General features: G+C 46.2%; 1 protein-coding gene across 2 annotated transcripts in view; it reads left to right on the top strand.

The window, feature by feature from the left end:
• MDGA2 (MAM domain containing glycosylphosphatidylinositol anchor 2) overlaps nucleotides 1-13,750 on the top strand; it is a 270,122-nt gene that overhangs the window by 80,616 nt on the left and 175,756 nt on the right. For both annotated transcript variants that reach the window (XR_004307273.1, XM_032444620.1), the window contains exon 2: nucleotides 2,980-3,119. Coding sequence is in view for 1 of the 2 variants with exons in the window: in XM_032444620.1 (XP_032300511.1) it covers nucleotides 2,980-3,119 (140 nt within the window). In the remaining variant the exon portion in view is untranslated. The remainder of the gene's footprint in view (nucleotides 1-2,979; nucleotides 3,120-13,750) is intronic.

Genomic DNA, 13,750 nt, shown 5'->3' with positions numbered 1-13,750 from the left:
GAGGTGCTGGAACAGCTGCCCAGAGAGGCTGTGGATGCCCCGTCCATCTCTGGAGGTGTTCAAGGCCAGGTTGGATGGGGCCCTGGGCAGCCTGGGCTGGTATTAAATGCAGAGGTTGGTGGGCTGGATCTTGATGATGATTGAGGTCCCTTCCAGCCCAAGCCACTGTATGATTCATGCATATGGATAACTGCATCCGTATTCAACTTTGGGCATTTCTAGTTTTGCCTTCACAGAAATTTTATGACACCTTTTTCCTCCTGGATTTGTACTGTCTGGGGAACTTGTTGCAAGATGAAACCTATTTGCTTGTGTAGACATGTATGTGTGTGCAGGAGTGGGGAAATGAATTGAAATTGCTCGAAAAGAGCAGCCAACAACGGGGACCTGTCTTACATCAATATATAATGAGACACGGAGAAAGGTCAGCTTGGCACCATTCTTCATAGGAAAGAACTCTCTTGGTGCCATGCAATGTATTTGCAGCACAGGGAGGTTTGTTCTCAGTTTTGTTGTCACAGCTCTGTCTGACCTCACACTGAGCCTTGTGAGCACTGCGCGTGCGTAATGCCGGGACAGCGGGTGATGGATTCCTGCATGCGGTATTTACTGGGCGTAATCACAAGACAAATACTTCTAAAGTGCCACAAACAAAATAAATGCCAAGGATATATTACTTTCATGTCTTGTTTGGCATTAAATCCTTGGAGGCATATTTCAGAAGTAGCTGTAATGAATATTGCTGGGGAAGAGAAGGAGGTGACGTTTTGTAATTACACGATGTCTTCCGAACCATAGAACATTAAAATTAAAGAAGGAAGAATATTTTTAATTTTCATGCATTCATTTTAATCTCTTCTTAGAGCAGCATATACTTACCCTAATACAGAGGGAGTTGTTTCTTCTTTTCTGTGTTGCCATTCCCAGCCTAATAGATGTGGAACAGTGGCACAGACACTAAATCAAAGGCTGCTTCAAGCGTAATTTGAAATAATATGAATATAATATGAATTAAAATGTAATATTAATATAATATGAATGTAAAAGGCAGCAGGATGTCGGTATAATGTTGCTGACTCTCCTAATTTTGTCTGAAGTCTCCTGATCTGCTCTGAACCGCTTTTGCATGTCAGCATTTTATGCTTTGTGTTGTGGGAGATGGTACCCAGCTGTGGGGTGGAGCCCATCGTACTGCAGCCAATGTGTGGCAGAACAAGGAAGATAGATGCTCATGCTCTGGGGCATGGAGCACAGCTGGGGTCTTGGGCAGCCTGGTCTGGTATTAAATGTGGAAGCTGGTGGCCCTGCTTGTGGTGGGAGGGTTGGAGGGACGTGATCCTTGAGGTCTCTTCCAACACAAGTCACTCTAGGAGTCTGTGACATTTCTGACAGGGTAGAGGGACAGTGAAGAGCAGCCCAGCTGTCTAGAAGTCTGATTTGTCTCTTCTAAGCAGCAAACAGCATCTTCATCCTTACAATAAGCAGCTCTGCAGGGGCATGGGGAGGGCGCAAGGGAGCAAGAGGAAGGCAGAGTGAACCAAGCAGGCAAGCTTGGCTGCCTGCAGCCTGTTGGGGAAGCTTTCTGCCGTGCTGTTGGGTTTGAGCAATGCCAGCAAGCTGCTCTGTGCTGCTCTGGCCCCTCCTGGAGCCAGTCGCCTCGTGCTGCCAGGCTCAGGGCACACTGTGATGTGGGAAGCATCTATTGCTTGCAGAAGCTCGTCTGCCCACGCCAGTCTCTGCAGGGAGGACAGGTTTCTGAAATGCTTGCTGAAGGGATTAACCTAAGCCGAGCACATTGAGAAATGATCTAAATATAGTAGACTGAGATGGATGGGAGCAGTGCATGGTAGGGAGGAGTATCAGGCTTAGCCATTGCAGCCTGACATAATTATTCTCCTCCTGCTTCTGTACCTGACCTGGCACTGTCCTGCTCAGGTCCTTTCCTTGAGCCTCATTTTCTTCAGCCTTCAGAGAATGGGGGCCAGAACTGAAATTAAGGGCAGTGTTTGTATGAGATCCAAGCGCTGAGCAGCAGGTGGTGCCTGGAGCTGCATGCAGAGCTGCAGGGGTTCTGCAGGAGCTGCTGCACGCTCTGTCTGTAGGTGGGCTGAGCAAGGCAGTGAGCAGTGGTGTAAAAGCATACAGGTTTTATGGTGAGATCGTGCATCAAATCCTTCTGGGCCGTGCTTTTCTTAGACTTTCTGGCTTTCTTGCTCATTTAAGGCTTCAGTTAGGACTAAAGCATTAGTCCACCATTGGAGCAGCACGCTGATGAGCAGAGAGGGCAAACGGCCGGGTGTTTAAACCCCACCAGAATTACCATCTATCTCTTCAGCCTTTGTTATTTCATTTGGCAGCAGGGTTGTAACTGGAGCTCCACTTTCTTCTCCTATCGATTCACTGTCTGAAAATTTTAATAGTTGTGAATTTCATGCTGCAGAAATAAAGATACAACCAAGAACATCCACAGGAGGATTGCTAAAACAGAGCTGTAATTTGTACATGCGGTATCAGGAACAACATTGCTGTTTTCCTACATGTACACTGTGTAAAACATAGTCACATCCTGCAGCTCAGCTGAATTTACAAGAAAATTAAAATAAGGGTTTGTTCAGCTCTAAACACCTCGATCCTTTTGACAGCAACAGGATTTCAGTATTAATGCTGAGAAGAAGCAGCATCAGCCCCGCCGTTTCTCCTGCTTAATTTTAATGGTTTAATTAAGGCACCTCATTTGCATAATGCGCGAGATAATAAGTTTAGAAAGATATATAATGACGGGAACAATAAGGGAGAGCTCATTTGAAAATGGAGCCCAAAATAACCAGAAAGCGAATGAGCTCGTGAAGGTTGTACCCTGGGGAATGCCAGGGGTGGCCGAGCACCGCAGCCATCTCTTGGCACCGAACGTGGGTTTGCTGCTGGGGAGGGCAGGGATGCCAGGTGCTGTGCTCACTGCCCTCTGTTTGCACCTTGCAGCCCCCCCCACCGTGCGTATTGTGCACTCAGGCCTGGCGTGCAACATCGAGGAGGAGCGCTACTCGGAGAGGGTCTACACCATCCGCGAGGGAGAGACGCTGGAGCTGACCTGCCTGGTCACCGGCCATCCCCGACCACAGGTGAGCCCCCACCCACCTCTTTGAGACAGCTTCATTCAGCTGCTCTGCTGCAGATGGATAGAGGTTGATGCAGCAGGATCCACTGGAGGATTCGTTCAGGCTTGTGTGTTTGGTGCGGGAGTGCTGCAGAAAAGAGCATCATCAGCACAGAAAAAAAAAAAAAAGATGGTTTTTGAGTGAGTGCTTGTCTGGGAATGTGTTAGGAAAACCAACAAGCGTGTGGTGTGATGTGATGTGGGGCCGTGGAGGTTGGCAGGAGGAATTACAACTGTGAAGGCAGGGAGTGCTGAGCAGGGGTGGTGCACACTGGAGTAAATGGGCTGAGCTGGGAGATGTCTCACTGAGCACCCACATTCTGCCCATGAGCATGGCATGATCCATGGCACTGAGCTCCTGCAGGAAACAGAGGTTTCTTTCTTACAAGCTTTTGGTTCTCTTCTGTCTCCCTTCAGAACCACTGTACGACAGTTTCATGCAAATACTGAAATATCTGAGCTATTACAGAAGAAAATTACTCTTTCCAGGGGTGAGGTGCAATGGGCAGCAGGGTGGGATCTGTCCCAAGCTCAGGAAGGGCTCTGGCCACCTCTCTGAAACTAATTCATGTTTCAGTGCCTGCTGCTTGTGTTGCATTCCTGCAACCAACCCAAACTTTCCTTATCCAGGCTTATTTCACATCTTTATTAGATGCAAAGCGACTGCTTTTTGATGCAGATAAATAGCACATTCGTATGCAAGCAGGAGAGGATAAAGATAGGTTGATATTTCAAGTGTGCTCCCTCAGAGAATGTTTCCCAACCCACTTCCTCCAACAGGGCTCACCTGTGCCCTCTTCCCCACCCCCAAGGATCAACCTGAGACTGATCTTTTTGTTTAGTTGGTTTTTTGCATTGCTGTGTTTAAACTTCAGCGTGCGTGTCTATGGGAGCTGCAGCCCCTTGGATTCCCTTGGACTCTGCACCCATAAAATCTGCCTTCTCTTAAGCAGGGCTGCCATGAATCTCAGCTGTGTTGCTTCTGTCCGTGGAGCTATAGGGGAAAAGCAGGCACTGAGCTCAGACAGGAGACAGGGATAGATGTAAAGTCAGCAAGCTGTGGCTCGCTGTTAGTAATTGCCATAAAGCTTCTCTTACCTGTCAATAATTACTCCGGGGGATTTTAAATACCAGCAGTCTAAGGTGTGTTTTCATACTGCTTGTTGGATGCATCCTGCCTGGTCCTTTAGGGGAGCTCTGCCTTCCATCCACATTTTAAGGTAATTGCCAGTATTTTTCACTACTTGAATAGTTCAGTGACTTTTGCACAGAAGGAGGCTGTGGATGCCCCATCCCTGCAGGCATTCAAGGCCAGGCTGGATGTGGCTCTGGGCAGCCTGGGCTGCTGGTTGGTGACCCTGCACACAGCAGGGGGTTGGGACTGGATGAGCACTGTGGGCCTTTGCAACGTAGGCCATTCAATGACTGTATGATTTTAGATGGTTTCTACAAGCAGCAAATGTGAGATTGCTGCACAGGATCAATGCAAGAGGAAACACAGCAAGTAATGAGCAGCAGATGGAGGTGCTGAGGTGGACAATGTGCTGCTGGGAGGATGGTCAACATTTATCAGAGGTGTTGGGATAAGGACTGTGAGGACTTCTTGTCTGAAATCAGGTTCTGTTCCTGATGTGCAAGCTGAGTTTGTAATTGAGCATCTTAAAAAACAGGGGTTGGAAGCCACAGTTAATCACACCCACAAAAGAAGAGACTTTAAAATCATGCATTCTGCTTAATGAAGACCTTTTTTTTCTTGTTTTCTTGTTTTTGGGGCCAATTAAATGCAGTCACCTGCTTCCCTGATCCTGAGCTCACAGTAGGTCTCACCAGCTGTGGAGAGGCAGATTAGAAGCTAAGTAGCTAATGGTAGAGGATACAAAAAGGAAAACAGTGGAGGAAAACGTGTGAATTTTCTTGCTGTGGGTTCCATTGAGGTCTCAGCCAGATGGTAGCCAGGAGGGCAGGTGCCAGAGCTGGTGACTGGCTGCAGAGGGTGCTGGTACTGCTGGCTGGATCATGTCAAGGCACTGAGCTCTGGGGACATCAGGTCATCTTCTCTGATGTTTGTCTGCTTGTTGCCTTCCTTTTGGGCTGAATGGAGCATGATGATGGTGTCTGGCGGTTAGAGAGGGCACGACTGAGCCTCAGACCACTGCTGTAAACTGCTGGTAACCCTCGGGGAGTCTTCAGAGGCTGCATGCTCTGCCATCCCCAGTGCTGACCACCATTCTTAACCTGCTCCATTTCATGGACTATCCCTAAGGGCAGCAGTCCTTACTGATGCTGTGTTCCAGCCTCCTGTACTGTGGCTCAGCTGTTACTAGCGCAGTGTCTGCCTGGTTTTCCTTTCGATCCTATTACAGTTCTCTCTGTATACATCAAGAAAGAAAAAGAGCCTCACTCAGAGGGCTGTAGATGTGTCTGTCCTTGTTTTACAAGGTGGCTTCTCAGTATCCCAGCTCTGTATGCAGGGCTTACATCTAGGCTATGTCTATGTGTGTGTGTGTTGATGCCTGTGAGTGAGTGCTCTCCCCGGGGCAGGTACAAGGCATAGGGATCCAGAGTGCCCTTTGTGGTGATGGTGCCATTGCTGCACTGGGTTTGGCCCTTCTGTTTGTGTCCAGAGCCATTTGGCGTGTCCTGCTCATGGGCACAAGAGATTGTAGCAAGGAAATGAGACCCCATCTCTCCAAGAAAACAAAGCAAAACAAAAAAGTGTTGTATTTTTCCTCCTTCCTTCATGACAAAGGCAGTGAGAAAGTGCTGCTCACGGGTCACTCTCGAAAGGATGTACCAAAGCTGGGACTCTGGGAGAAGAAATGGTTTTGTTCTCCTTCTTGTCACTGATCCCGTGTGCTTTACCAAAGCACACGTTTATTCCTTTTTGTCTTTCCAGGCGTTGCATTTAACTTCTTGATCAATTGATGTAGCTCTGTCACAGACCGACGGTGTGTGTGTGCCTCAGTCTGTGATCTGCTCCGAGCCGTGCCGCAGTGATGCTGCTCTATAGGGGCCTCTCTTTGGAAAACACATCTTTGGCTTTACTCTATTTTCCCACCTGCAGAGCTCTCTTTACGGGTACTTAAAGGCAGGCAGAGAATGGGAATGTGTATTCAGTGCAGTGGTGACACCTGCAAAGTGGAAGTGGTTTTGAAACTCTGTGTAAAAATATTTGGTGGTCTCATCAATATCAATAAGACCACTGGAGGAAATAAGAGAAAGCTGCAGTCAGTGCTGCAAGGGGAGAGAAATGGAAATGCATGTACGCAGCGTTTCCCCAAAGCACAGCTTGGCTCTTCATTGTGCAGGAAGCTGGGAGCACCTCAGCACAGCAGCTGTGCAGTGACTGTGTGACACTGGAGCTATTACTGCTATTCATGATTTGCAGAATTCTTATGCACGGCCCTCGTCACTCTGTCTATTAAATGCACCATTAGTTGCCATAGAAACTAATTTTTCTTGATGAAGTTTTTTAAAATGCCAACCTCCATGCTCAGGTGAGGCTGACGGTGGGTGGGCAGATGCAGCCATTGCTCATAATTTACCATTTTCCAGATGTTGCCCAATAGTGGGCAGTGGTGATTTTTCTCTCCTTTTTTTAAAATAAAAGTCATCATTTCCCTTTCTATCTGGGAATGAGGGCAGGGCAGATTGTACTGCTGTGTGTCTGTGGGCTTGCTGGGCTGTTGGTGTGCCCTGCAAGGCGGCCAGCTGCAGTTTCACCTTTGGGACCCACCTATTCCAGATGTGGCCCTAGGAAGCCATTGCTGTGTCTATCTGCTCTTTTGGAGCATCCAAGCCAGCATGGAGTTGGCTGAGACCTGCCGTGTGGGTACAGTGCTTGCTGCTTTATGCAGCTGGTAGGGAACAGAGCAGGGGCTGCCTGGCAATCTGTCTGCATTGCTCATTGCCTGCTAAGGGCTGAGATAAAGGCTGTGTTGGCAGACCTTTGCCTACATTGGGGTTACTTTAGCACTCATTGTCAGTGATTCTCTTCCACATCTGTGTGCTGTCAAACCCCAGCTTACATCATCCTGTCACCTTCTGAGATGCAAAACATGCTGTGTGGAGCCCATCAGTGTGGCCTGGTGTCCTCCAGTGGGAGGCAGTGCCCCATGGCTGTTCCCTTGCCTTGCCCCAGGCTTCTCCAGGTGGGTGGGAGTGACCCAGCAGATCCCTGCTCTGTGGGCTCTGCTTGCACACTGGGCAGCGCCTTGCCTTGTGACAAGGTGCAGAGTGGCTTTGGAGATGTGGAAAGCAATGAAGTAGCACAGATATCCAATTAGAGAGAAGGATCTATGGCAAGAACTGAGGGGTGGATAAAGGGCTTCCTCAGCTGCTCTTACAGAACAGAGATGTAGTGCTGTTGGAGATGGGACTGCCATCCAGTGCCTTGCAGCCCAAGCTGGGGCCCAGGTCAGCATCCTGTGTGATTTAGCACTTAGAAGAAGCAATAGCACAGAAGTTGTAAAAGACAAGGGGATATGAGGGCATCACTCAAATTTACAAGGAATAATTTTTCCCTCTTAATTAAGTGTTAAGAATAAGCCAAGTTTTTACAACTATCTTGTTCCTATTCCTTCCTCCAAAGGCTGAATGTTTTCCTTGCAGATTACACATTGTTCCTTGCATGTTTGATTCCGAAGCAAAACCAAATAACGCAAAAGCTTTTCAGTTGGTTCCAGCTTCTTTGCAGAGTGGGTCACTGCACTTCTTTACACAAAGCAGTGCTGTCAGCTGTGGTCAGAGCGTGTTGTGCACTCAGCTTAGCAATGCGCTCAGATGCATGAGCATCTCTGTCCCAGGAAGCCAAATGCAACTCCAAGGGTGTCCTTCTTGCTTGTCCTCCTGCATAGTCCCTCTGGGGGGATGCTGTGATTTCTGTCCCCAGTGTTTATTTCTATTGTCAGGGCAGGGAAATGCTGTAGCGAGCAGTGAGTGGATGTGCAGTGCTCTGCAGAGGTGTGAATTCAGGTGCAATACTTGAGGAAGAAAACGTCAAATTAACAGCTCATAGCATCAAGAGCAAAAATGGCATGTAAATTTTAACCAGGTTTCTTTTAGTGCTGAAGAATGATAGAAATACTTGCTCTTCACCGATAAATGTGAGCTTTATTGAGTCAAACATTTACAAAGGGGTTCTCAGCATAAAAAGCAGGCTAATTTAGTCATGAGTCAGGCTGGATTTTGTCAGGTGTTCACTGAACATTTGTAAAATCTTTCCGTGAACTGAGGAGTGTCGCATGAAATCATCATCCATTTCCCTAACGAGAGCACAATTACTGTAATAACGATATGCAGAGGGCAGTAGGAAAGCAGCTGTTGCATGGCAAATAGCCCCCTCCCCATAAATTACTTTATGCGGCCACATCAGCAGTTAATAAGAATGCCTTCCAATTAAAACAGAAAATGTAGCATCCAGTTTGCTTCAAAGGAGCCTTTTATGTTTCACTTGCAACTGATCAAAGCCGCCACTATGTGGGCTGGTTTTTTTTTTCTTGTTTGTTTTCTGAAACACCGCTCTTTACGTTTTAATGGATGGAGTGCCAGAACATGTTAATTCTTCCTTTGCACCCTAATCGGGTGAAGGTAGGATTGTGTACCAAGTATTTAATATGGCACATGTTTTAAATAATGAAGGTGCTCCATAATGCACTGCAGTGATGTGCTGGCTGCTCGGTGGGAAGCTCTTTGCTGGAGCTGGAAGCACTGCGTGGTGCATCTGCTGCCTGTCAGCCTGCAGTGTTCTTCTTCCCATGTACAAGGGGAAGTCTGAGAGTTGCCTTTGCTTTGCTTCTAAGCCTTGTTTGCTGATATTTGGTTGTTGTCTCAGTGGCAGATCTTAGAAAGGCTCAACGGTGGGAGGAATGTCTTGAAGATGAGAACGCTGAAGTAAGAGCAGGCAGTAAGTGAGGAAGGAGAGTCAGAACTGCTTACCCAGCCATTCTTATTAATTGTGGTGTAGGTTTAGCCTTCTAATAAGCAACCTGGGAGAAAATAACCCATTGCAAACAGTACTTGCCCCTAAATGTGTCTTCATAGAATGGCTTATGTTGGAAGGGACCTTAAAGATCATGGTATCCTAGAATGGCCTGGGTTGCAAAGGCCCACAATGCTCATCCAGTTCCAACCCCCTGCTGCAAACAGATACTCAACTCAGAAGTTTCATCCTGACTCTTTACCAGACTTTCCTAAGACCTCTCTTAACAGAGTAAGATATCCCTTACTTCACAATCACACCTTATTCCATTCATTGCTTCTTGGAGGCGTGTACATTTGTAAAGAGATATTGTTGAGGATCAAGCACAAGAAGCTTCATCAAAAATCATTGATGAGCTCCATGAGAACACAGTAACAACTGCAGCCACTGCCATCAAACCCCGCATCTTTTTCACAAAAACATGAGGTCACATTTCCCACTGGTTTTTATGTTTTTGTTGCTCCCTTTTTATGTTTTAATGAAAAACATATTAAAAAAAAGATATTTTTGTTAGGTATATGCATTAACTGCATTATATATGCAGCCCAAGACAATTTTTCTTCATGCAGTGCATCCCAGGCAATCCCAACGGTTGGACGCCCATGCTTTAAATCAAGATAAATGCATCAGGGCAAGTGAAGGATAAATTTCAGTCACACTCTCTCAGATGAGAATATTGAGCTTACAGCTGCTAAAGCATCAGCAATCACTGAAGTGAGACTGTCAGAGAATCATGCAGAGTCGGAAATGATATCCAGGTGGGTGATTTTTACCATCCCAGCTTCACGTTGACCCTTGTAAGCTTAAAAGCTGCCAAAAATCCTCTATAGAACGTTTTTGAAGAACACAGAGCACAAATCTCCCATCATCAAAATAAGACTGAAATTCTTCAGCTTCCTGAAATGTGAATGTTTCTTCTCCGGATGGATCTCTTCTTTCTTCCCCTCTGACAGTATATCTGTTCCTAGAGTCATAGAATCACCAGGGTTGGAAAGGACCTCCAAGACCATCCAGTCCATCTGTCAACATACCACTTACTGTCAGCTTTTGTTTTCCATGTTCTTAATGGGTCTTAACCCAATGTAGGAAGTTGGCTGACAGGATGGACCACTGCCTCTGGGGAGCTGCAGAAGTGGCTGTTTTTCCATGGCTGTTGAGCATACTAGTTTCATTGTCAAAAGTGACTGAAGCAGAAGCACGTTCTCTTGCTTGTGAGTGGAGAATTCCTAAGGAAATACTTGAAGATGATTTTTTCTGGAGCAGAAGGAAGAGTCATTCCCATTTCTTCAGATAATGTATGTGTTCTGAATCTGAGAATTAAACCAGTGAGCTCTTGCTATCTTCTCCAATAGCAGCAAGAAGTGTTTATAAATGGAGACTGTTAGTTTTGCTGCTCATGTGATTTCTGTTAACTAAATCTGTTAGATCTGAAAGTCTAGACATGTAGTAGTGCCTTTGGGAAGGAGTGGGATGACTCCAGGTTTGAAGCTCATACCTTCTCTGCTTGAGTCCACTGTTTGGCTCTAGAGCCAATGCCCTCCCTGGGTGGGGGGATTTATTTAAGCCCAGCATATTCTTCCATGACTGGCTGTTCCCTAACTGAGCATGGGAGGCATACTTGTTCCTCAGAGCCTTCTTCTTACACCCCACCAAGTTCAAGGGGAAGAAGACTTGAAGTATGGAGAGCTTCTGCACGTTATGTGATGGTAATGGCTGATGGACAGATTTAATAATCTTAGAGGTCTTTTTTAACCTTAACGATTCTATAAGTTAGCCAGGACCAGAGGTGCCATCCCATCACCTTCCAGCTTCTGCAGCTGCAAGTGTTCAGTTTCCCCTCATGACACTTTTGACCACCCTCAGGTCACAGCCTTTACTCAACACCCAACTTCCTTGCTGCAGACAGCAGCATCATTTTGCACGTAGAATCTTCCTACAGCTTTACCTTGTGATCAGTACTTAGATGCCCACAAAGTGGTCTGATGGTGGTGCTGCTGATACATTGCAACTGAAGTGTTCATTCTTTTACCTCCCTGAGTTATTAATTTGTGTGTGGGTGAATGGTTCACGGATGGAACAGGACCAAATTGGGTTGTTTCTGGTGTGACCATTACACTACCACTCCGTAATCCCTCTGTGCTGCTTCGTTCTCTGTGCAGCTACCAGGCTGTTCTGGTAGATCATCTGGAGAGTGCTCTGTTATCAGAGCGTTAGGTCTGTTTTCTCTCCTAGAGGCTTTGTAGGCAGCTTAGGCATGTGCAGTCTTTGCTGTTTTGCTTTGTTTTGTTTGTCTTAATAGATTGCTCTGTATGTTAGCAAAGGAAAGAAATCTGAATCTGAAGAGGAGAAGCTGAACTGTAAATAAGTGGAACTGTTTAATCTACATGTAAATGTTTGCCTTTTCAACCAAAAGCAATTGAAAAGAAGACTCAGCTGCCTGTCCCAGTTCATTTGATGTGCGCTATTACTGTACTCCATAAAAAGTGGCAGCCACTGGGAAAAAAAACCAGCTCAAAATGTCATCAATCTGCTAAGTGTGACTGTAGGGGTTGTCTAAGGGGTGAGAGCTTGGATTTCTTTCTGGGATGCAGAAGTGTCTCCCATCCAAGCATGCAAGAACAACTTCCATGTGTTTTGTTCCACGTTGTCTTTTTCTGTGTGGGCTACAATTGTTTTGCATGGCAAGGAGTTCATAATTAGGCACCAGGAAAAGTATTGCTGAAATTATTCTTGATAGTAGTTTTATTACAGAAGAACTCTGCTGCTCCTTCGTTTCGAGTGGTCCAAATACCTCTGCTTTAAAGGTATAACCCTGGTGTAGTCCTGTTGGGTCCTTGTGAGTAATTATTGCATCGTTACAGGCTGAATCCTCTTCTGCACATTTTGGGATCCAGGAGATAAAAATAACAAGTGAGAATCTTTTTTCTCCCTGTATGTCTATCAATCAAAATGATAAAGATATTTACGACTTGCACATTTTAATGGTGTAATTAGATATAATTACATGTTCAAATGATTACACACATGAACACTAATTACATAATTGAAGACAATTATGTTAACTAGGTAAATACATAATTAACTAAACATCTCTTGTAAAATTGAGGATATTTGTACACCATCCAAAGGAAGTAAAATTGCAATAAACAATAAGTAGTAACCCTATGGGTCTGACAGTGGAAATGGAGAGAGGTACACAGAGCCTCAATAATATCCTCAGTGCAGAAGAGCCTTTGGGTGCAGATCATGGAGTCACAGGACGGCCTGGGCTGAAAAGGCCCACAGTGCTCATCCAATTACAACCCCCTTTTGTGTGCAGGATTGCCAGCAACCAGCCCAGGTTGCCCAGAGCCACATCCAGCCTGGCCTTGAATGCCTGCAGGGATGGGGCATCCACAGCCTCCTTGGGCAACCTGTTCCAGTGCGTCACCACCCTCTGGGGGGAAAACTTCCTCCTAAGATCCAACCTCAACCTCCCCTGTCTCAGTTTCAAACCATTCCCCTTGTCCTACCACTGCCCACGCATGTAGATCATTACTGTGTGCTGGCAGTGCCCAATAAATGGCTGCAGTGTCTGTTAACTTCTCAAGTTTTAAACATTTGCTGATTAGTTTATGCCTTCCCTTTGGAAATCTCCGCCCATTGTTGTTTGATAATGGGATGTTTACTGCAGTCTTTGCTCTACAAGTCTGCTCTCTTAACCCCATCCTTTATTTTCCATTGTGTATTGAACCAGGTTCTTAATTAATTTCTGTGTGCAGTTCTCTTGATAAGTGGCAGCTGTTCCCTGCTCTCTTTCCTTGGCACTGGTGGGAGTCATTTAAAGGTATGCCAAGGAAGCTCAACAAGACATGAATGATGCTATTAGTGATTATTATTCCTTCAAAGTTGGAAAGATTCAAACACGTGTTCCTTTCGTTTTCCTTTAGCAAAGATCGTGCTTTCTACGACTGTTTATGAGGGTGGGCAGTGATAGGACAAGGGGGAATGGTTTTAATCTCAGACAGGGGAGGTTCAGGTTGGATCTTAGGAGGAAGTTTTTCCCCCAGAGGGTGGTGACGCACTGGAACAGGTTGCCCAAGGAGGCTGTGGATGCCCCATCCCTGCAGGCATTCAAGGCCAGGCTGGATGTGGCTCTGGGCAGCCTGGGCTGCTGGTTGGTGACCCTGCAAGTAGCAGGGGGTTGGAGCTGGATGAGCACCTTTCAAGCAAAAAGTAATGCCATTTCCATCCTTTGCCATCACAGTCAAAGTAGGTAAATCTCAGGATCACACTTTCATTTTTAGCTCTATCAGTTTACAAGGTGCACTTCAGCATGCATGGAAGGAGAATACAGCTTGGTTAATGTTAATGGATTCTAGAGATTATGCACTGATTCTGAAGGCAGTCTGGGAATGAGGGAGTGTTTGCCTAATGCTTTGCAGGATGCCATGCAGGGAGGGCCTGGGAGGTGCTGGTAATGTCCAGTATGGATGTGAAGGCAGCGCCCAGTGGTCAGCAGAGCTCACTATTTGGAAGCGATTTTCCTCTGCGTGCAGCAGAGCTGCTTATCAGCACTGTTTGAAATAAGGCACGATTACAATTTATGAAGTTTTTAAAATGGGAACTCGTTTAAA

Source organism: Coturnix japonica, chromosome 5 (assembly GCF_001577835.2).
Source record: "Coturnix japonica isolate 7356 chromosome 5, Coturnix japonica 2.1, whole genome shotgun sequence".
NCBI classification, from domain to species: domain Eukaryota; kingdom Metazoa; phylum Chordata; class Aves; order Galliformes; family Phasianidae; genus Coturnix; species Coturnix japonica.
The sequence above is the reverse complement of the archived record's forward strand: the minus strand, read 5'-3'. Positions and strand labels throughout refer to the sequence as shown.